We start from the raw sequence: 24152 nt of genomic DNA on the forward strand, positions 1-24152 counted from the left end.
ACAGTCCTAGGCCACAACGTGAGAAGCCCCACAAAAAGGCGAATGAATACTGAGACCGCAGGACAGCCAATGTCAGAACTGTGAACATCGAGGACAAGGATAACTGACCCGCTTGATATGGCCTAATGGTCGTTCAGTCTGTGCCTCAGAGATGACAACGAGAGACGGGCCCTGTGAACCTCAGGCCGAAGGGCAAAGAGGCAGATACTGGACAATATCCTTTATAAGCAGAATACATAATGCAGATACTGTGATAGTACATTAGGGGGACAGTGGTCTGCGCTCTTGCGCCGTTGGCATGCACCTCTTTTTCTTCTTGTAGACAAGTTAGGAAGGGGTGACAGGCACTCTGCATAGTTGGGGGAACGAGTAGTTTTAAACCCAGATTGCAGGGAGGCGAGATCATGTTTTGTGTTCCTATTGTTTATACTGTAGATGACATTAAGGGTGAAAGTGGCACTATTTGGTGGGCACGTGCCTCGCCCTTGGAGATATGCGGGAAAAATCTTGCAAAGATCCTCCTGAAGCACTGCGAGGGGGAGAATAAGAACTTAGGGCCAGAACTTGGAGCAAATATTGCCAAACTCTACCCGCATGGTAGGCTGGTGACATGGGATGGATTATGGTACAAACTCCACACAAGCCAAAATAGACACACCAAAGGATAAGGGACAGTAACTCCTCTCTTGGAATGTGAACGGGCTGGGAGGTAAACTTAAACGTGGGGTAGTGCTCCAATACATAAAACGACACTCCCCTGACGTCGTTCTATTACAGGAGACACACCTGGTAGGCAACTCATGTAAAGCTTTAACTTGTTGAGGGTACAAAAGTGTGGCACACGCTAGATTCTCCACCGGTTCCAGAGGGGTGGGTATACTTATGCGAGGCACCTTCCCCCTGACAATAGATCATACTTAGGTGGACACACAAGGTAGATACGTTGAGGTTACAGGGCCCTGGGAGGGTCAACCGATTAAAATCGCTGCAATCTATATCCCTCCATCACCACACAACATTGCTTTCCAAGACCTGGGAGACCTGCTTTTCCAGCTGAGAATTGGATTATAGGGGGAGACTTTAAAACAGCTTTATCGGAACTTCTGGATCGCTATCTCCCTCGCAACTTGCATCGCAAGCCTTCACGCTTTTCAGACTTTTTGGCAGCCCTAGGACTGGTAGACGTTTGGCAAACGCATATTCCATACAGGCAACACTTTACATTCCACTACACCATTTAGCTAGAGGTATCTCAGACCATTCCCTGATATGGGCCCTCTATGCAGTAACAGGAATATTGCACTGGTCAATCCCTGGAATCTATAATTACCACAAGTGATGTAAGGTATGAAGAAGGAAATAGAGCACTACTTCCAAGAAAACGAAGGATCGGTGGATTCGGCTTTGACCCTTTGGGAAACCTTTAAGGCAGTAGCGAGGGGACAGGTCATTTCCTTGATAGCAGGAGTTAAGAAAGAAAAGCGAGCAGCAATAGATAAATTAGAAACTGAAATTTTAAAACTAGAGGGAGAACTGACTGGGGCTGTTAAACACATGCTGAGTATTAAAAAGAAGGAATACAAAGATCTTGTCACTGATGCTGCTAATGCAAGAGACAGAGCCATACAGAATAAAATCTATGAAGTAGGAAATAAGTCGGGAAAACTACTCGCCTGGCTCCATAAACGTAAGCGAGCAAGGTTAGTAACCAATCTCTTGACGAGTGAAGGGGTGTCACAGCAGGACCCACAATCGATAGCAGACGAATTTGCCACCTATTACAAACAGATCAACTCCTCAAATAATACTTCTACTACTGAAGCATCTAGAGAATTATTACCATATATGCTCCTTCCCACCCTAAACTCAGAAGACTTAGCACTACTAGAGTCCGACATAACAGAAGACCAACTAGCTCAGGCTATTCGTGGGCTTAGATTGGGGAAGGCGATGGAGCCCTATGGCCTCCCAATTGAGCTTTACAAAATGGCGACGACTAAGATTGCCCCCTACCTTAAAAACATGTATGTAGAGAGTCGGAAGGTGGGTAAAATCCCTGCAGACAACAACTGGCTACAATCGTAGTACACCATAAAGAAGGCAAACCGTGAGAATGATGCTCTTCCTATCACCCCATCCCTCTACTTAATGCAGAGGCCAGAATGTATTTATTTATTTAATTTGTAAGGCGCAACAGCTACCCAAAAAGGGTTTCCCGGCGCCGGGCGGACTAGGTGTAAGTAAAGGCAACAGTAGATGGAGTTACTGGTTAAATAACCAGGTCTTGAGGGATCTGCGGAAACGGGTGTAGATGGTCTCTTTGCGAATGGCGGGAGGAAGGGTGTTCCACAGGTACGGACCTAGGTATGCGAAAGATCTTCCCCCCATCCTGGAGAGTTTGAAACTTGGTACTGTGAAGTTTTCGTGAGTAGCAAATCGTAGATGGCGAGTGGGGGCATAGGGACGGACAAGGGATTTCAGATACTGTGGTGCCGTTCCCATTTTGATCTTGAACATATAGCTCAGGGTTTTAAACTTAATACGGCTGTCTACCCTGAGCCAATGTAAGTCACGGAGGTAGCCAGAGATGGGGGTGGCTTTGGGAACCCTGCAAAGTAATCTTGCTGCAGAGTTCTGTACCAACTGTAGTCTCCGGGTCACTGCTTTGTTGGAACCCAGATAAAGGACATTTCCATAGTCCAGCCGAGAGGTGATGAGGGCATGGACCACTGTTTTCTGGGTGTCCCCTGGCAGCATCCAGATGATCTTCCAAAGCCATTTCAGGATAGTAAAGCAAATGGCTGTGACCTTCACTGCCTGATGGTGCATGGTTAGTGAGTCGTCGATAGTTATTCCCAGATTACAGACATGGCTGGAGGGCTGCGGGAGGGCACCCATCTCAGCAGGCCAATATAGCGAGCCCCACAGATCTTTCTTTTTGCCTAAAACGAGGACTTCAGTCTTTTCACCATTTAATTTAAGGTGGTTGCGATTCATCCATGTAACGATTTTCCCTAGGCCCATCTGAAGAAGGGATGTCGAGCCGGGGTCAGTGCTGGAAAGGGAAAAGATAATCTGAGAGTCGTCGGCGTAAGTGAAAAGAGTCAGGGAAGCCTGTTCGGCTATATCTGCTAGAGGCCTGACATATAAATTGAAGAGCAGAGGACTAAGGATGAAGCCCTGGGGTACACCATAAGGTGAAGGGTGAATGTTGGAAGTAGCAGTGACAGAGAAGATTTGAAAAGTGCGGTTGGTCTGAGCCACAGATGCACAAGGACCTCAGTGTGTTGATTAAAATTGATTGGGAAAATGTGTTGAACGCCGTGCTGAGGTCCAGTAGTATGAGCGCGACTGTGTCACCGATATCGAGATGATGGCGCAGCTTCTCCTTGACCCCCAACAATGTGGTTTCTGTGGAGAATCCGGTTCTAAAGTCAGATTGAGAGGGGTAAAGGATTTTGTTGGTTTCAACAAACTGGGAAAGATGGGTGTGAATGTGTCTCAAGAATTTTGGAGAAGGCAGGCAGGAGTGAAATAGGCCGATAATTAGAGAGAACACTTGGGTCGGCAGTGGGCTTTTTCAGGAGAGGAGTTACCATGGCGTGTTTCCAATGCGCAGGGACTGTGGATTCAAGCAGGGAAGAGTTTAGAACATTCAGGATAACGGACAGATGAGAGAGGTCAAGCTGTTTTAATATTGAGATTGGTAGGGGATCCTTCGGAGAACTGGACTTTACTTTATCAAGAATGATTTTTAGAGAGTCTAGGTTTAGAGGGGGCCAAGAATCTAGCTGTGGAACAGTGTGGGGTGGAACAGTAGGGTAGGGTGAGGATGTGATCTGGGGCGTGATGTTAGATTGAGACTGCGGGGTCTTGCTCGTATGTGAGTTGGCGATTTCTAGATAGATTTTCTCAATTTTGTGCGTGAAAAATCAAGCAAGATCATCACACTGGCGTTTATTTAGGGGCAGGGGTTTTGCTAGGGTCTCATAGCCGGCAAGCTGTTTAACTAGACCAAAAAGTGTTTTTAAGCAGTTTGTAGCATCCGAGATGGTTTTGGAGACAAAGCTGGCCCTGGCAGAGTTACAGTGATTGTGGTATAATGTTAATGCTTTTTTGCAGATATCTTTGGAACCAGGCATGTAGTCTCTCCTCCATCTCCGTTCTAAGGTTTTACATTTAGATTTCTCAGCTTTTAAAGCTTCGTTACACCAAGGGTCCGGAGGGCGATGGTTGTTTAATTTTTTATTAGTGAGGGGGAGGCAAGAGTCTATAGCACCTGAAAGCCAATCATGTATATTTTCTGAAAGCACGTCAACCGTTGAGTCTGATGTGGGTGGGTTGGAGCATAGGAGCTTGTTGAGGACGCTTAGATACAGTTTTTTCCAGTCTCTTTTAGGAACCTTAAGGGAAGGGAAAGAAGGGGGGGAGGAGGAAGGGGGCGTGAAGCTGAATTTAGATATAAAATGATTGTACAAGCATATGGGTACTGCAGGGGCACAGTGGATGTGAAGGAGGCTCAAAAAGATAGGGTCAAGGGGATGGCCAGCAATGTGAGTGGGGCCTGAGTTTAGTAGGTTAATGTTCATAGCTGCGAGGTCACAAATGAAATTGCTGCAGGTAGAGTTAAGGAGATCATCTAGATGTAGATTTAAGTCGCCTAGGACTGAGAAGTTTTTGGAGCTTAAAAGGAAGGGGGTTATATGGTTGGGAAAGGATGTGGCCCAATGGGTAGGGGGTCCTGGCGGGCGGTAAACTGAAAGACCGGAAAATGTGAAGTTTGGGTTTAGGGAGAATTTAAATAGGGCGGCTTCGCAATTGGGGAAATCTAACGGATCGAATTTACATTGAAAAAGGTTTTTAAAAATAATGGCTATACCCTCCCCCTTTTTGCCACTCTATCCTTTCTGACGATGGCATAGTTGGGGGGTAGTGCTGCTACCACATCCGGGCCGGCCCTCTCATGGAGCTAGGTCTCCATAAGGAACAAAGCGTCTGGTTGTTCATCTAGAAGAAGGTCAAAGATATCCATTTTATGCTTGGGGAGTGAGCGGCAATTTAAACTAAGGAAAGTGAAATCTTTAGTGGGTCGGACTGATGAATGAGGGTTGGGTCTATTCCCTGGAGAGGTGAGGAAGAGGGACTGTGAGGTAACAGGGGAAAAATTACAGCAGGGACAGACCTCCTCAGCTATGCTATCAGCTGAGAACCAGGCGAATTCTAGATTGACTGGGGGGCGGAGAGATAGAAGTTGCTCGGAAGAGAAACAGAGACGATTTATATACTTTTGACCAGGGGTTGTGGCCCCTGGCCCCGTTCGGGCGTGGATGGGCGCAGACGGGTTTGCTTTTGGCATGCCGGCGGCGTGCCCGCTGCGTGCGTCTGCTGCATGTGAGAAGTGGCATTGACCTGAAGTAGAGAAGGAGCTCTAGGTCGCATGACCGTCGGAGCGCCGCCTCCACCAAACCCAACCAGCTGAGAGCAATCAGGAATGAGTGCACACGCCCAACACCCTCCACAACAATCAGGGAGGAAGCCCGGCGCTGGACCGAGGTGAGAGTGCGAATTATCACAAAAGTGCAAGTGCAGTGAGTAAAATACAGTTTTTGATGCTGAGTTAAGTTTTAAAAACAAAAGACAAAATTACGCTTTTTAAAATAGCAAGAGCGCTAGATTTAGTCAGCAGCAAGACTTCGCATTAAGGATCTCCCAATTCTGTTACTGCGCGCGTCCGCTGCACGTGAGAAGTGGCATTGACCTGAAGTAGAGAAGGAGCTCTAAGTCACGTGACCGTCGGAGCGCCTCCTCCACCAAGTCCGACCAGCTGAGAGCAATCAGGAATGAGTGCACACGCCCAACACCCTCCACAACAATCGGGGAGGAGGCCCCGCGGTGGACCGAGGTGAGAGCGCGAATTATCACAAAAGTGCAAGTGCAGTGAGTAAAATACAGTAAAATACAGTTTTTGATGCTGAGTTAAGTTTTAAAAACGAAAGACAAATTCCGCTTTTTAAAATAGCAAGAGCGCTAGATTTAGTCAGCAGCAAGACTTCGCATTAAGGATCTCCCAATTCTGTTACTGCGCGCGTCTGCAGAATCCTGGCCAAATTGCTGGGTTCACACCTAATACAGATTATCATAAAGCTTGTATACTCTGACCAGTCAGGCTTCATTCCAAGAAGGTGCACAGCACTAAATCTGCATAGACCACATGGAGTTCTGGGACGTATAGACACACTAAGAGAAGATGCAATGGTAATGTCACTGGATGCCAAAATGACGTTTGATACCATTGAATGGCATTGCTTATATGCAGTGCTGGAGAAGATGGGATTCGGACCTAACTTTATGGCTTGGTTGAAACCTCTATACAGCGACCCATTAGCACAAGTGGTAGTAAATCATAAAATCTCATCAACCTTCCCAATGGGGAGAGGGACGAGACAGGGTTGCCCGCTGTCTCCCTTGATCTTTGCCCTAGTACTCGAACCCCTGTCAACCTGGATTCATGGCAAGCCACCGATAAGAGGCCTGCGCTGGACGGGAGAGTGGGAAGACCACATTTCCCTTTATTCTGCTATCATACTTTTATACCTAGCATCTCCCAAATCCTTATTAAACAGAATCTTAAACATATTTACAAATTTTGGGAAATACTCGGGTTATACGATTAACTGGGCAAAGTAAATTATTTATATACTGAGTGGAACACTCCCCTCGTTACCCAGAAGATGCAAGGCAACAGTGACCACAAAGGGGTTACGATACATAGGCATATATATTATCATGAATCCGGACTTATTGTATGATAGAAATCTTTTCCCCCACTACAACGTCTGAAGGGACATGTGCGACACTGGAGATCCCTTCCACTCTCTTTGCTCGGACGTGCTGCCCTATTTAAGATGATGGCACTCCGTAGATTTTTATACTCCATGCAGAACACATCAAGCCCAGTTTCTGCCTCCTATTTCAAAGCAATAGAGAGTGAGCAGATAACACTCCTATGGGACGGTAAGCCCCCTCGAATAGCAACACAGAAATTGATAAAGGGATGGTATGATGGGGGCATAGGACTCGTGGATATTCGGAAGTATTACTGGGCATCACATCTAATGGTGATCAATCAATGCCTACAACAAACCTATGACGAACCAGCATACAGAATGGACAAATTGGTCTTGCCAGGCGGTAGATATGAAAGGGTACTCTACACTATACCGAAGCGAATAATGCTTACAGGCCCCACCAAACATAGTGTTCAGCTCTGGCATGCGGTAAATAATGCCTGGGATGGACACATAGGATCACACAGGCGACCCAACTGTGGGATACTGAGCGATTGGGAACACTGAGGAACACCAATGGATTTGACAGATGGGATCTCATAGGTATCTCCCGAGTGGGAGACATGTGGGTACAAGGAGGGGTGGTTCCTTTGCTACACTACAAAGAGAATATGAGCTAGCGGACATAGAGCGGTTCCGACACATACAAATCAGGCACGCTCTCCAGGCAGTAGTCCCCGAGGGGGGTGAACTCTCAGAGGCCTCTCCACTAGAAGACAGAATTCTCTCAGACTATATGGACCGTAAAGGGATCTCCTTGACCTATAAAAAACTGATTAATAACTCTCCTGACCCTTCCTTTCAACTCCGAGAGCACTGGACACTAGATATTGGGGACTTAGACGATGACGAGTGGCGGGAGGCATTGGCCTCACCCTGGGGAAGTGGCCATTTCTGTGAGACTCAGATTAATACAACTGAAGATATTTCACAGAATATACTTCTCAAGCCACACTCTTGTTAAAATTGATCTTAGGGCAGATCCTACTTGTAAAAGACACTGTGGGCAAGATGCCATATTTTACCACATAATTTGGGAAAGAAAAATTGGGGATCCGTCATACGCTGTATGGGAGAGGCACTGGGGTTGGGACTGGGGCTAGAACCCCAGCAGTACCTCTTTAGCATCTGGAGGACTACAGATTTAAATAGTAAAGAAAAATCCTGGGCCACACTGGGAATGACAATAGCAAAGCAAAACATAGCGATATCATGGGGTGCTCCGAAAAACACCAACCCTTCGGGCATGGATGGAGGATATGGACTGGTGTAGGATATCAGAAAAGACAGTTTATGAAATCTGAGGCTGTCCAAAGAAATGGGTGCAGATATGGGGTAAATGGAACTCATTTAGGGGAAACATATGTACACCAACGCCCTGCCCAAGACAAGGAACTGAAGGCCCTGCATTCCATTGGGATAGGAAACCTTGCATAATAATTCACATTGTTTTAACAATGTCTATAGATTCTTTGAATGCTGCTACTTATTGCTGATGTACTGTAGTGTTACAGAAATACCCTGGTTAAGTCATCAATATAAAAAGAATAAAAAAATATTTTTTTTCTTTTAAACGCCTCCCGTTTTTTTAAGGAAAATGGGCTGCAGTTGAAAAAAATGTTGCTTTATCTTAAAAGCAAAAACAGACATGGTGGTCTGCTGTTCTAGCAGGCCATCATTCCTGTGATTGTAGCCCATTCTCAATGGGTCACAAATTGAGATCTGCCTCGTGAATATGGATGAGACAGGTCATTTGTGCCCCCATTGGGAATCGCTAAATGTGTTTTGCGAGTCACAATTGCGAGTCACAAAATGGAATGGTCGCCATCTGGCCCTAGGCCTGGTGCTTGTCCTAGGTGTGCGGCTGCTGAGGTGGACTTCTTACATTTGGCCTGGGGGTGTACAGGGCTGACGGCATACTGCAGCATGATTACATGCAGACTCTGAGAAGTGACTGATGCACAGATAGATCTTAATACCATGCCCGAGTGGGAGTGAGGTGTATTATAAATTTGCATTGCTGGGTCTCGTTCTGGACAATCGAAGAATCGCCATTTATGGATGTCACCTAGGGGCCCACGTATAAGCAGTTGAGTAGGGTCCTAGGCGGGTGGGCCCTTGCTCAAGAACGCGGGGTGCTGGAGGACCGAACAGATGATAAGGAGGAGGAGGTCTGTTTTGAGAGGGCAGGAATGCTGCAAGAACTGATGGCTAAGGTCAAGGAGGGGGCCCCGGTAAAAGGGGGGGGGGGGGGGTCAAGGAGGGGGTGCCCCGATACTAAGTCGGATAATAGATCAAATGCTCTGCAGGCCCGTGTAAACAATGGTGGGAACAGATGGCAGTTGCAAACCTAGTATGAGAGAGGTGTGGGAGTGGGAGGTGCGGGCCACTGTGTAGGACCTTGACAATGTTACTTTATTGAATGACGAACTGCCTAAAATTTCGTAATGTTGTTACTACTTTGTAAACCCTACAAAATAAAGATATATATATTTTTCAGAAACATTCACACATGGACCACGATGGTCAGCTTCGTCTGTGAGAATAACATCTGTAGGTGACAGTGGGAGCAGACAGTGGCCCAGTGAATAGCACATGCTCCCCATTGTCAATTTTACAATGTGACACTTGATTTTGCCATTGCAACCCCTGAAAATGTACTGATACAACGGCAGAGGTGAGCACCTGTTCCCCTTGTAGGCCATCATCTCTGTATCCACACTTTTACTATAATTTACAAGGATTCGCCTCCTAATGACAGTTTCGTGTTCTTCTAGATCAATTAACCCCAGCTCAAAGCAGAGATTTGGCCAGTTCGCATCACAGATGCAGGGCAAACATAGTGGTGCAATACATCCTGCCCAGTGTAACCCAGAAACTAGGATAAATAGTCTTTTGTGAGACCACTAATGTAAGCAAGAGAACAAAGCAGATACGTTTTACTTACTCTGGGAACCACTTTGCATGCTCTTTCCACGGATCATCACTTTCTTCCCAGTTACCCAGGCATCCCTTGCAGGAGAAACACTGCACTGTGTCCTTCCGTCCTACGGGGAAAATATCAGGCACAAAATAAATGCAAGTCCGTCTCCAACATTATTGTGCGCCTGTTATTTAGATTCGCCAGTTCACATTGACATGGTGCTGTGACACTTCCTGGTTTGATACAATATTTATGTTATCAAAAATATACTGTACAATATTCCATTGCCTTTGAAAGACAGTAAGAAAGTTAGTGACGTGCTTTATCATGTAGTTAAACAGGTAAGCGTACAAAAATATTGTGTATGGGTACTTTGCAACATGAACAACATGATTTATGGAAAATGGTAAGCAGAGCATTTGCGAAATAGTGCCTCAGGTGTGATGGAGTCAGATGGCTTGCCATCACCAGTTGTACACCTAACATGTATGTCTCGATGTCTTTAGCAAAAATAGCAGACAGAAAAAGTGTGACCTAAATATAATTTACAAAAAATAATGCTCCATTGGGTGTAGATTTTCAATTATTAAATTCAATTTAGAATTTTCTAAATAATATTTAGAACTTGATATTTCGTCTGGAAGTGTGTAATTATTCGGCCACCGTCCAAACAGTACATCATTGCTAGTTACCTAGTGGCCTGCAAAATGTTACCCAAACTCTGCTGTTCAGCCAGTCACCAGTCAAATACCAGAAACCTCAATGTTTTTACAGCCACAGGCTAACTAGCAGATATCATGTCTCATTAGTCCAGTGACTAGATAAACAATGTGAACGGGGTCTTTATTTGAGGACAGACATTAACAAACAGGGACTTCAGGCAATGGCAGCGTGGTGACCATCTTTTAATAGAGGTGCATGAAAGTATTGGCACAATTTAAAAGTGAGTGCATAGAAACGTACAACAGTTAGGGTTGCCACCCGGTCAGTCTTAGGCCAGCGTGATCAGTATTTTACTGTCCCTGCCGGTACAATAATAAGAAAAATCACCTAAAGCTAGTATTTTTACCGTGTCGGTGCATACTAGTAAACGCTAGAAGAAAACACTTTCAAATGTGTTCCTGAGCTGCTTCCCTAATGACCATTGACTGATAATTAAAGTAAACAAAGACAGCAAGGGCGTGTGAAAAATGAATACGGACATTTCAAATAAAGTTACACTTCAGAATCATGTCCGGGCCTTTGTAGACTGTTAAAACGTAAACAGATGGCCAGCATTTTTCCCTGGGAAAGGTGGCCACCCTAAGAGTAGTATGTACAAGAATATAAGTGCATGCATTAAGCGAAGTGTGCTAAAAATCCAGCTTCTGCTTCAGAGCTTCCAGTTATGGCATAAACATACTTGGGGAGTATTAGGTTTTGTGCATAGGTTTTTTAAAGTTATCTCTGCAAAGATCAGTCTGGTTTGAATATGCGTTGCATAAATGTTTTCTTCACTCCTGAGAATGCATTATTGTTTAATGTTCATGGCAATCCTCTGGATGATTTTTGACAGCGGGAATCATCTTGGGCTTCTTATGGGTTTATTTCTAAGGGGGACTGTGCTTGCTTAGTGTTTCAAAGCAGACAAGCAGCAGCAAACAGGACATGCAGTCACTGATAGTATCTGGGCCACAGATGAAGGGGCACATACATGGGGCAATTCGTGCTGGGAGCCGTGGTCTTTTGGGCAGTTGCAGGTGGCATATGTATTTGGTGGAGACACAGCAATGGTTCTTTTCTGGATCAGGGGAAGTTAAAGCAAGGGACAAGTACGTAAAGCTTCTGGGTAATTCATGAAAAAGGTGGCTATTTATTAAGCTGCAAGCTAAATAAACACACTTTTCACACTATTCACCCAGCACAGTGCATTTCAGGCATAGATTCATAGTGGTCTCATTCCATTAGTGGCACACTAGCATTTTAGACACCTGCCCAGTGTATCTTGGGAAATGTAGTTTTAACATTCTAAGCACTGTTTTAAGTGGGATGGGCCCTGTCTCTACTGGGCCCTCATTATCCTCCTTGACAGCTTTGCTTCATTAAAAGAAATTTGGCAGTAAAAAAATAAATAGAAGTTTGATTAACAGGTTTGAACTGTACCCGACTAAAGTCTTTGTGGAAGAGGTTCGAGGAAGGAGGGTGGAGGATTGGTAGGAGAATAAAGACCAGAGGTTGGACTACCAGGAGGGCTAGGATGACAATAGCCATGTGGATCAGGATAAGAAGGATCGGGGAGATCTAATCCACGAGCACCAGAGTAACTAAGGCCAAAGGAGACAAGGAACACATTGACGAGGAAGCACACGACTAAGAGAAACATAATTAGGGATACTGGGATCAGAGTGAGAAGGATCAGGTGGACCAGGAGGATGTTGAACAGAAGGATCAGGACCCGGGACCCAGGGCCAGAAGGAACAGAAGGACCATGTGTAGGAAGACCATGAGGCCAAGACCAGCAACAGGATGAGGGTTATGAGGGTCTGAGAGCACTGACTGGGAGCAGGGGGATAAGGAGGGCCAGGACTAGAAGCAAGAGACCCAAGTAAACAGATCCAAGAGGACTGTTGCCATGTGAACAACAGAAAGCAGGATCAGGGATAGAAGACTGGAACCACATAGATTAGATCAAGGAGGACTTGAGGACCAGGAGCAGAAGGACCACGGTGGGAATATCACAACCGGGAAGGAACAGTAAACAAGGGATCTAGAGGTACTAAGTCAGCAGTAACTGAAAGAATATAGAGGACGAGGAAGTCCAGACCCAGCAAGACCAGGATTAGATAGTGCTTGAAGGTCAGACTCAGGATGACCCTCAACCAGGTTGACAAGGACTACATAGACCAGGGTGACCCACATCATGGGAACTAGGAGGACCAGGGTCTGGAGACCAAGGACAAGAACAACCAGATCGAGGATGGCTGCAATTAGGACAACAATGACAGAGGAGACCAGGGTCAGAGGACAAACAGGAATACTAGGAGAACTAGTAGGACTAGGATGTAAAGAGTGACAAAGGGGATTAGGAGGCCTGGGGAAACAAATGCCAGTGAGACCAGAAGACCAGATCCAAAGGAGCAAACAAAAAAGAACCAGAACTAAGGCTAGGACTTCATGGACCACTGGAACCAGGAGCAGAAGGATTGGCAACTGGCAAACAGGGGACACTATGTGATCAGGAGAAGCAGACCAGTGGACCAGAATTAGGGTGATAAGAATGAAACGGGTCAGTACTTGGAGTCTGTGGAACAAGAAAAACAGTATCCAGAGGACCAGGATGGAGTACATGGAAATGATTACCAGAAGGATGAGTACTGGAAAGGCCAGGATCAATAAGGGCTAAGGTTGGCATAGACAGGAGGTTCTGGAAGCTTTGGAACTAGGAAAGGTTAGTATGATTAATGGTGCACCCGAACAAGTTATTGCAGAACTATGAAAACAAGTAAAAGCAAGACTAGGAGAACCAGGGCCAGGAGCATCAGAACCAGATTGAGGAGGACTATAAAGTTCAGGACCTGGAGGACAATGGCCTATGGGACGTGGGCACCAGGATAAGCAGGACAGGGGCTAGTAAACCAGGGTGACCAGGACCAAAATAACCAAGCTCAGGTTATCCAAGCAAGGAAAACAGGATCAAGAGGGCTAGGACCAGCCAGTGCAATATCAGGAGGACCAAGAGGACAAGGGATAGAGCAAGGGGGACCAGAACAACTTATACAAGGAGGAAATTGAACTACAAGATTAGGAAGTCCAGGACACAAGAGACCAGCTAGACCAAGAGAACCGCCAGGACCTGCAGTACCAGGTCTAGAGGGTACAGGGTGAGGAGGGCTAGGACAAGGTTATTATGACCAAGAGGACGAGAAAGGAACAGAGCCAAAACCGTGGGAACCAGGAGGAACAAGGATGGCCAGAAGAAAAGGTTTATGATAATCGCATGAGAGTACAAGAAGGACTAGGACCAAGGAGTCCAGAGCAGGTTCAGGAGAACGGAGCCCAGGTGAACCCAAACCTTAAGGGCCTAGACCAAGATAATTAGGTCCAGTAGGCACAGTATCATGAGAGGAACAAGGGCTATGACAGCCTGGAATAGGAGGAGCAGGGCCAGGAGGACCAGGTCATAGAGGACCAGGATTGTTAGACCAGGGACCCAGGCAACCAGAGCCAGAATAATAAACTCTAAGAGCATCAGCACACAGAGGTCCAGGGGCACCAGGACCATGGGGACTAGTAAGATCAGGCAAAGAGGACTAGTGCTTGTTGTACGAGCATGAAGAAGACCAGAGTAAGGGAAAGGTGGATCAAGACCAGAATGCCCATGGCCAGGAACACCAGGCAAGGGGGCTAGGAACAGGATGGCCTGGAGATTGAGGAACAGGATGGCCAAGCCCAGGAGGACCAGAACAAGGAGAACCATGACCAATTGGTATAGAATCATGAGCAGTAGGTTGCAGGAAGACCGGGGCAAGGAGTATCAGAACAAGACCAAGGAGTACTAGAAAGATCTGGGAAATGAGGACTATGGCAAGTAGAAGCAGGGAAAGGAATAAACACGAAAGATGAAGGGGGCCAGGACCAGAGCTAACAGAAAGACCAGAGCTACCAGAAGGACCAGAGCTACCAGAAGGACCAAGTACAAAGAGGACTATAAGGATCAAAGACCATGAGAACCAAGAAAAGGGCTACAAGTGGCAAGGTAGCCAGCACCTCAGAATGAGGGCCTAGAGCACCAAGTAAGCTGAAAGACCAGTCCTTGGGGTAGCTGCACCAGGGTGAGATCAGGAGGCCCAGGACAGCTAGGAAAACCAACGGGACTGGAACCCAGTGGCTTGTAGGACCAGGACTAAAATGATCAGACGTAGGAGAACCCAAAGAGAACCAGGACCAAGAGGGCCAGGATGAGGGGGTCAGGGGTAAAGCTCCAGAATAGCCTAAATGACAAGGAACAGATCCAGGAGGACCAGGATGTTGATAAAAGAATCATGCCAAGGAAAATAAAGATATGAGAGGCCAGGTGGACCACGAGGACCAGAAGGACCAGAAATCAGATGAACACGGTTAGAAAAATCAAAAGGCCCAAGACAAAAGGATCAGGTTCAAAAGGCTCAGAAAGGCCAAGAGAAGGGGAGACCTGGGAGTAATATGATGGCGAGGATGATGAGGAACAAGAGGACTAGGCATACAGTGACCTGAAAAAGGAGGATGAGGAGCAAGTCCAATTTGCAGAAAACTAGGAGGATGACAAGGATTGTGAGGTACAGTAATAGGAAGACCAAGGTTAAGCAGACCATAACCAGAATGAGGAAGACTAGGACAACGGAACATTGAGGACCTGAAGCAGAGTTCTAGACAATCAGAGCCACAAGGACAGGAGCTAGGAGGACCATGGCAAGGAGGACCGGCGAGAACACAGCCAATGGTACCAGGAAGTCACAGGACAAGAAGGACCATGGTAAGGAGGAAAAGGCAGAGCAGGACAAGTTGGACAAGGACCAGAATGACAGAAGCCAAGAGGACCATGCTGGGTGCCGAGGGCTAGGATGGCCAGAAAAAGGACTGGGTGAACAAAGAGAATTAGAACTAAGAGAATGGGTTAGCACAAAACCAGGATAATAGAGGCTGGTGGACTTAGAGGACTGGCACCAGGAGTATCATGACCAGATGGAGGAGAACAAGGAGGATTAGAGAGAACAGGAGTCAAATAACCATGACCAGTAGTCATAGAACCATGTGGACCATAGGGACAGCCACCAGAGCCTGGAGAACCAGGACAACCCTAGCTCAGGGGATTATGATTGTCAGATCAGAAGCATCAGGGCAAGGAGAGCCAGATAGAGGAGGTAACCAGAAGACCAGCAGGGCATGTTGGGGAGGATTAGTAGGACCAGGCCAGAGGGAACAAGGGCCAGGAGGAGTGAAAAGGGCCAATACAAGGAATGTGCAGGGCCAGGATGTCCCAAGAAGGAGCAGTGCCAGGAAGGACTAGAAAGAGTAGCACTAAATCCTGGAGACCAGGACAAGGGTGACCAGAGGTAAGTGTACTAGTGCCAGGAGGAGGAACAAAACAACATAGAAAAGGAGGTTGTGGAAGAGAACTAGGAAGAGAACCAAGACCAGGAGTAGACCTGTACGTTTCTAAGCCACATGTATTAAAATATCACTCTTGGTGCTTGGTCATGCTTTATATGCTGTCAACTGCTGGAGACCCTCACATTTTCAGCTCACCTAAAGCTCCGATTGTAGGTATGGGCTGATAAATCACAGCATGCAGCTTTGAGTTGTGAGTGACAGAAGATACTGTCAGATGCTGGCGCAGTGGTCTGACGGTGCATAGTGAGGCATAGTGACTGAAACTTGGCAGAGAGGGTCTAAAGATGGATGGGTGAAAAGTATTATAGTCTGTGATGGATAACAGAAAGGGTTTGAGACAAGGGCGAATTCAGCAAAAATGGTTAGTACCTAAAAAAAGTGGGGGTTTAAGGGCTGTCACAACCAGCTAATGGGAGATCAGAATAAGTAACTGATGAGTAGAGGATCAGGTGAGGAGTGCTGCAGATAGATGGTCTCAGATGGCCTGAGAGTAACAGAGGGTTTTGATTGCTAGCTGTGTTGGCACTGAGAACTGAGGTTAGCTGTGGTAGATTCAGCACCGAACATGTCTGCGATAGCTTTAAGAGCAATTTGAAGGGTGGTGGAGGTGCATACACAGCAGAAATGTTTGGAAGGCCAGCAGTCAGGAAGAGTGACGACTGATACAGTAACCTGCAAAAGTCTAGGCTGTCTGAAAAATGTGATGATGGACAAACAGATCATGCAGAAGTGGTGTGGGAGATGATAGGCAGGTTCTAGGGGTTAATGAAAACAATTAGAAAATCGAACAAGGTATTCTGAAGACTATGGTGAGGATGCAAGAGCCATAATAGGGGTTTTGTCATCATAGAGGGGCAACAGATAGGTTTGGTGGTCTGCAAGGGCTAGCAAAGGGATGCACAGACTCTTGATGGTTAGTAAGGCTAGGGTCATAGAAACAGTGGAGAGTGAAAGCTGGCAAAAAATAGTACCTTCCATTCCCCATATGCCGTGTGTCTTGGATATGCTACGCGCTAATTATCTTATTCTTGTGTAAGCTCATGTTTTTTCACTCCTAAGCATACACTGGTTACTGCAACTGTAACTGATGTAATTATGTTACAATGTTCTGAAACAATGTCCTATCTCATGTAAAGCGCTCTGATACCTCCGAGTCTAGCCAGCGCTATATAAAACTTTTCAAATGAATACATAAATAAAATACTGGGAGTAGAATGTGAAGGCTTCACATCTTAACCTAACTATGAAATTACTACAACCCTTTATTTTTCAGTGAATGAATGAATGAAAGAATTAATGAATGGGAGATTTATAGAGCGTGCACTACTCTGAGGAGTGTTGCAGCACTAATGCAAGTGTTCCAAGGTACATGCCTAGCCTACAAAGCCTTGGTACCCCACTGCGAAGAGCCAAGTTTTAAGTTTTCCGTGAAGTATTTGGTCAGAGGGGATCAGATACAGTACGTGTGGGAGCTCATTTCATGCTTTAGCAGCACGAAAGGGGAAAGCTTTGCCACCCCATCCGATGCACTTAAAGCGATAGATTGACAGATGAGATGCAGAAGCAGAGTAAAGCGCTCTAGAGGGGAGGTACTGGACAAATCTCTTTGCCAAATACCCACGCTAGCAAGATATACTGCCCTGTGAACCAAAACAAGGGCTTTGAATAGGATATGTTTTCTGACGGTCAGCCAGTGGTGAGCTTTCATGGCCGACGAGATTGAAGAAAGCCTAGGTAAATGCAGAAGAAGCCTAGCCGCCTCATTTTGGACAACCTGAAGGCAATTTACCAGAGCTTTCGCCACTCCTAGAAAAAGGGTGTTAGCATAATCCAAGTACGAGATTATCAGTGCATGGATCACCACTCTCTTACCCACAAGAAGAAGGACGGCAGAAATGTCTTAAGAGTGCAGAGCAACAGGCCACCACTTCCGAGATCTGGGGCCTCTTGGAGAGGGTGGTGCCTAGTTTTACCCATAAGATTTAACCAGTCCAGATTGAGGGGGCAGGGCCGGCAGTGCGAGGGGGCCGAAGATCTTCCCACCAGTTTTAACCATGTGATCCAAATAGAATGATTTCCGTCTTCTCCACATCGCATTTGAGTTGGCTGTCCTGCTTCCAAACAAAGACGGCTCACATGCAATCTGTACAAGATGCTGCAATAGAGGCATAGGAGTCATCAAAGGCAAAGAAGAGCTGGGTATTGCCAGCAGATGAGATGATTTTACATCCAAACCGAGGGGGCATGAAGATGTTAAAGAGGGGGGGACTTAAAGAGGAGCCCTGTGGGACCCCTTGGTTGACTGCCCTAACCTCTGAGGAGAAAGGGTTGCGCCAAACCGATGGGCCTCTGGAGACAAAAAAAGGAATGCACCAGTCCCACAAAGTGCCCCTCACTCCCACTGCAGCAATTTTGGTGCAGGAGGATAGAATGTAGGACAGTGTCAAAGGCGGCAGACAAGTCGAGAAGGACCGGTGATGCATTTTTCCCAGAATCCAGTGCCCATCTAATATGGTCCACGATCTCTAGTACTGAAGAGTCCATGCTGTGATGGGGGAGAAAGACAGATTGATGTAACAGCTTATCGTGCTCAATATACTCAGAGAGTTGAGCATTGATCAGTTTCTCCGGCACTTTTGTGAAGGCCAGAACGAGTTAAATGGGCCTATTGCTATAAAGGATGCTGGGGTCAAATGCAAGCTTTTTGAGCAAAGGGATCACTTTGGCCAGTTTCCAGTCAGCCGGCATAACTTGCAAAGAAAGAGAAAGGCTAGCAGGATAGATGATATCTGTTGCTGCAGCTAACAGAGAAGGGTGGGGGGGAGATTTCAAGAGGGAAGCCCGATTTACACTTCATGATGGCTTCCCTGGTTTGTTCAAAAGAGATGGGCCTTAACTGACTAAGCCTGTTGCTAAGGATGTCAGGATCAGCTTGGCAGGCAGAAGGGAGACTCTCCTTTAGGGCCAGCAGTGATCTCTGAATATCGACGGTTTTTGTTTCACAGAGCGTTTGTTGCAAGCCCGCTCAACAGCTCTTGGGAAGGCACGATAGCCCCCTGGCAGGACTGCCGAGAAATAAAAGACTTAATAATCTGAAAGATAAAATGGGAGCTGTGCTCAGCAGAAATAGTTTTATCCATGAAAAACAAGCTCTGGGCCTGTTTTAAGAAGACATTATAGGCTTTATCTAAGATGGGATTTGTAATTGGCTTTACTATCAGATGCATAGTTCTAACACCAAATGCATTTGAGCATTTTGCAAGATCTATGTTACTCGGCCAACGAAGCAAAGAACCAGGGTGCCGGGAGCCTACCCTTCCTCTCCTTCAGCTCTTGCAGCATATCAGCTGCCCCTATTAACCAAGTGTTGACCGCCTCCACATTCTGGTTGACATTATAGGTCAGACAGGGGCGTGTATTGGAAAAAAGACCCACCCAATCAGTCTTCACCTTCTTCCACGCCCTAAAAACTGTGCAAATACATACATACATACACACATACTTACCTTAAATATACTTACCTTGCATTGTGAAGACATGCGTGATAAAGGTATATGCGTGGTAAAGATATATGTGTGTAAAGGTATATGTGTGGTAAAGGCATGCGTGGTAAAGGCATTACATCGTAAAGGCATTTCGAAGTAAATGAGGCGTGGTAAAGGTATGGATGGTAAAAGCATGCTTTGTATTGTCATGCAACCTAGTGAGCACAGATGTTGTGGCTCTGAATACTGACAAAAAGGTGACTTGAGGCTGGGGTGCTAAGAGAGAATGCTGGAAGAGCTTTTGTATTATATGTGAAAATATTAGAACATGGCTTCTTATGGGTGAGACTGGTAGAAATGAGAACTTGGAAAATGATCTGACAGTCTCTGATGATAAGCAGAGGGCTCCAAAATGTAGTATGTAGAGGTCAGATGAGCTTTTAAAGTTGGCAAAGGGGAGGGTTTAGAGGATTCCGAGTGCCAGAGTGGATCGGCAATGGGATTCCGAGAGCCAGTGGCACTGGCTTAGTGACTTTAGGCCAAGCAAGGTGTGGCAATGTACATGTTTGTAAATTATTAGCCATGAGCAGACTTTTTATCTGTGTCAAAGAGAGTGCAGTGTAATGACCTCAGTCACACAAAACTCTAATCTAGTGTGATTCCCAGACCCTTGCACTGACATTCCATGGTAGTGTGTATGTGGTGGATGTATAGCACTTGTGTAGTAGTAGGCTCAGTTTGTGGTGAGAGCCTGAGTGCTGAGTCTAGTATGTTGTATTGGAGATGGCCCATAGTTTAGCCTGGTACAATATGTGGGTGGATACAGCCTCCTAAAACAGTGGATATGTATTCTTGTGGCATGAGGGCAGAAATCCAGGCACTGAAATGAGAGAAGATGGAAACAGGCTTTTTAAAAATTCAATATAGTCCTTGTTAGCAAAGAGCTGATGGTTAGTTCTTTCTGACCACTGCTATTTGGTAGATGGTAGGGGTGATGGGTGGGTCAGTGGTTTCTGTTGTTCAAGATGAGGAGGATGTTTCTAAGCAGACCCTGCCATTTTGTCTGTCCCTGGTTACTGCTTCAGGAAGGCTTTATGCAGCTAAGCACAGAGATTTCATACTTCATTTTGCCCTTTCATGGATACCTGCGCTTGGTGCTACCACCATTGCTACAAGAGGCATCACCTTGCACAAAGGTTTTATCTTAGCTAAAGCCAGAAATGTACTTTTGAAAGAAAGCCACCAAAACCCATTCTGAAAACTTAGACAATGGATTAAAATTCGCTGTCCGAAAAGTGAGGATAAAAGTAGGACTGAAAAATGATTCATCCGTAGAAAATGAGAATGGAGATTATAAAAAATCTCTGTTTATTAAGTGTCTTATTTCTCACAATATTTGTAATAAAACCAAATAATAAAATCTCTCTCTCTGACTATTTTTGTACTCATAGAGAGATACATTACTACAGGTTAAAAGTATTGTGCCCATGCAATATAGTAATCTATTGCTACTAGGACTTGTTACAGTGTAGCCCAATTTGAAGGGCCAGTAGTCAATCTCACTCATAATGGATACAATTTGGTTGTCCTTCAGTCATCAGATCACCATCAAACAGAAAAGCAAAAGGATGAAGCACTTCCAGGGGACATGTATGATTGCCCAGTTTAATAGTGGGGAAACACAGAGATTGCCAGAATAACTGACAGGGCCAGATTGGTTAACATTTCCAAGCCAGGAAGAAGACTTTCATCCCATTCATTTAGTTTCACTTTTCTGATATTTGGAGTAAAATTAAATATTCAATTAAATGACTTGACTTCTTAGTCCCTCAACCTATACCTCTCATGATGATGAGTCCTTGAGAACATTTCACGTTAATAGTAAGTTTCCCCAATGCATTCTTTCTTAATACTACAAGGACCACATGACCAGAGTAGAGAAGGAAGAATAATTTCATGGCCCATCTATGGGACACAGAAAGTGGCCTATTGAAACACTGCATGATCTTAGTTATAAGTAGACAAACATGAAGCTCTAAGACTACTGCAGCGCACCTACATGGGTATGTATACTTGTTGGCTCTGCAGTTTGAGTAAGCCTTTATGGAGCAATGCTACACTGTTTGTTAATAAACTATAAAGTGTTTAACAGAAGTATAATCAATATTCACAAGTCTGGAGCATCAACTGTATCAAAAGGCCAATAAAGGTAATGCATAGAGCCTGCCTTTAAAGATTCACATATTGCGAAATGGGATTATGCAGGTTATATAATTTATCCACTGTTCCCAATGGTTCTTTTTATGCTAGAATTAGGCTCGTATCACAATGCCATCACCAACTGCACGGTCATTTAGTTTAGACATAATATATATATATATGGCCTAAGAGTGATTACCTAATTGAAGCTGCAAAACATTTGAATGATGACAAATGTTACAAGAAATTGAACTTTCAGCAACTACTATCACTAAATGCTTTATGCCTAAAACATTTGAGTAAATGGAAAAGAGAACACCTGCTCACCAATTAAGAATTTTCGTACTTGCGGACTGAGTTTCTGGTTATGCCCATTATGTATTTCATACCAAAAATACACAAAAAGTCAATTCCAATCCCCGGAAGACCTATTATCAGTGCAAGAGGGGGTTTACTAGAAAAAATGTCTGATTATGTGGATTTCTATCTTCAAGATCTAGTAACATTGCTTCCTTCTAATATAAGGGACACAAATGATTTTTGGGAAAAATCAGGGATATACCATGGTCAGAGGATTATATACTAGCATTAATCACTCAGATGGTACCAATGCAGTACAATTTTTTCAAAACAGCAGAGCGATAGGACAGTACCATCATGGGAAAATGATTTTGGAAATGATATCATTTTGGTTACATAATAATTATTTCATGTTCAATAAGGACATATACCAACAGATCAGAGAAGTCGCAATGGGAGCCTGCTTCTCCCCCAGCTATGCGTGTTTACATGTAGGCTGGTGGGAGGAGCAGGTTCTCAAGGTGAAATTCAGGGATGTTTAGGATGAACGCATCATTAGTTGGATGCGTTTCATCGACAATATCTTTTTTATTTGGAAAGGTACTAAGAAAACTGCCAACACCTTTATTGAGTCTAAAATACTAATGATCTTAACCTCCAATTGGCAGCCTCAGTCAACAATGAATCTATTGATTTTTTAGATGTATATTTATACATTGAAAACAACAAAATAGAGACCACCCTTCTTAGAAAAAGCACGGCAGGAAACTCCACGCCCCATGCGTCTAGTATCAATCCTGTACATCTGATCCGGAGTATCCTGTACGTAGAATTCGTGAGACTACGCAGAATTTGTAGCACAGAGACTGCATTTGAGAGCTGTGTACAAGAATGTAGCAACAGATTCAAAGATAGAGGTTATAGTGATAAGATCATTAACCAAGCCCTAGCCAAAGTTAAAACTCAAACACGTAATGATATGCTGTGAATTTAAAAGATACCGTCTAGAGACACAAACTCCGGATCAGGAATATATTTGGTATCCACGGAAACGAGATTCATAACCACTTACAACAGTCAACATAGAAAGATCAAGGCCATGATAAACAAACACTGGCTTATAATACAAACAGATGCTGTATTAAACTGTTTCCTAATCAGCCGCAGTTGAAATTCAGGAAGTCTAAATCTATGCATAATGCTTTAGTTAGGTCTAGCCCTGAGCTGGTCTCCAACAAACCTAAAACCAGTACTATGTGGTTAGCCCCACATAATGGATTCACTAAGTGCAACACATGTCGTGCATGCAAGTTCAGGATCAACACATCCCAATACACCACGGTGTTTGGTCCCGATAAAAGTAAGTTACAGGATAGGTATAATTGTCACACTAAGTTTGCTGTCTACGTATTGAGCTGCACATGCGGTTTACAATACGTGGGCGGCACAAAGTTGCAAGTTCATGTGCGTATCCTGCAACATTTAAGAGCAATAGTGAATTCTGACATGACCTAGCCGGTGGCCAGACATTTTAAAACAGTGCATCAAAATAACCTGAATGATCTGAAATATTATGTCATTGCTGCTGTACCCCCTATGAGAAGAGGTGGGAACAGGGAGAAACTTTAGAGACAATTGGAGGCTAAATTCATTCTAAAGCTTGACATTAGAACCCCTAATGAATTGAACAACGGGGAAGAATTGTACAAATATTTATAATTATTTATGATTATTTATTAGATTATTTATGACTGTTCTGAAATGTTTACATCTATTTATGAGATTTTAGGCTCATTCAAGATTATTTTTAACAAGTGATCTAGTACAAAGCTATGAATTTAATCAATCATGTGTTTTTACCTCCATATCAAAGCATCCCGACTATATCACTCTCGCTTTTCCTGTCTCTCTCTCTCTCTCTCTCTCTCTCTCTCTCTCTCTCTCTCTCTCTCTCTATATATATATATATATATATATACATATATATATATATATATATATATTCTGTACACAAGAAGGTTGCCCTTATAGAGACGCCAACACTGATGGTAAGTAACTCCGTTGCTTTATTCATGGTTGCAGGCACATAGTACTCTCCCCCAAGGCTGCCATATGCATTTCGGGCTCCATGCCCTTGTTCACTGGCGTTTTCACAGCAATCACAGCGGCCGTGTGGACTAAAAACCATACGCCCCGCCCATGTGGGACTACGTAATTTGCAATGATTTCTGGGTATGGAAGTCCATTCATATTTCCTAGTGATTGCCG

The 24152-nt window shown here is 44.8% G+C and overlaps 1 protein-coding gene across 1 annotated transcript in view; it reads right to left on the bottom strand.

Moving 5' to 3' along the window:
- LOC146865547 (baculoviral IAP repeat-containing protein 1-like) overlaps positions 1-24152 on the bottom strand; it is a 932191-nt gene that overhangs the window by 679450 nt on the left and 228589 nt on the right. Inside the window, exon 3 of the mRNA XM_085632362.1 lies at positions 9796-9895. Coding sequence (XP_085488488.1) covers positions 9796-9895 — 100 coding nt within the window. The remainder of the gene's footprint in view (positions 1-9795; positions 9896-24152) is intronic.

Source organism: Triturus cristatus, chromosome 2_1, assembly GCF_964204655.1.
Source record: "Triturus cristatus chromosome 2_1, aTriCri1.1, whole genome shotgun sequence".
NCBI lineage: Eukaryota > Metazoa > Chordata > Amphibia > Caudata > Salamandridae > Triturus > Triturus cristatus.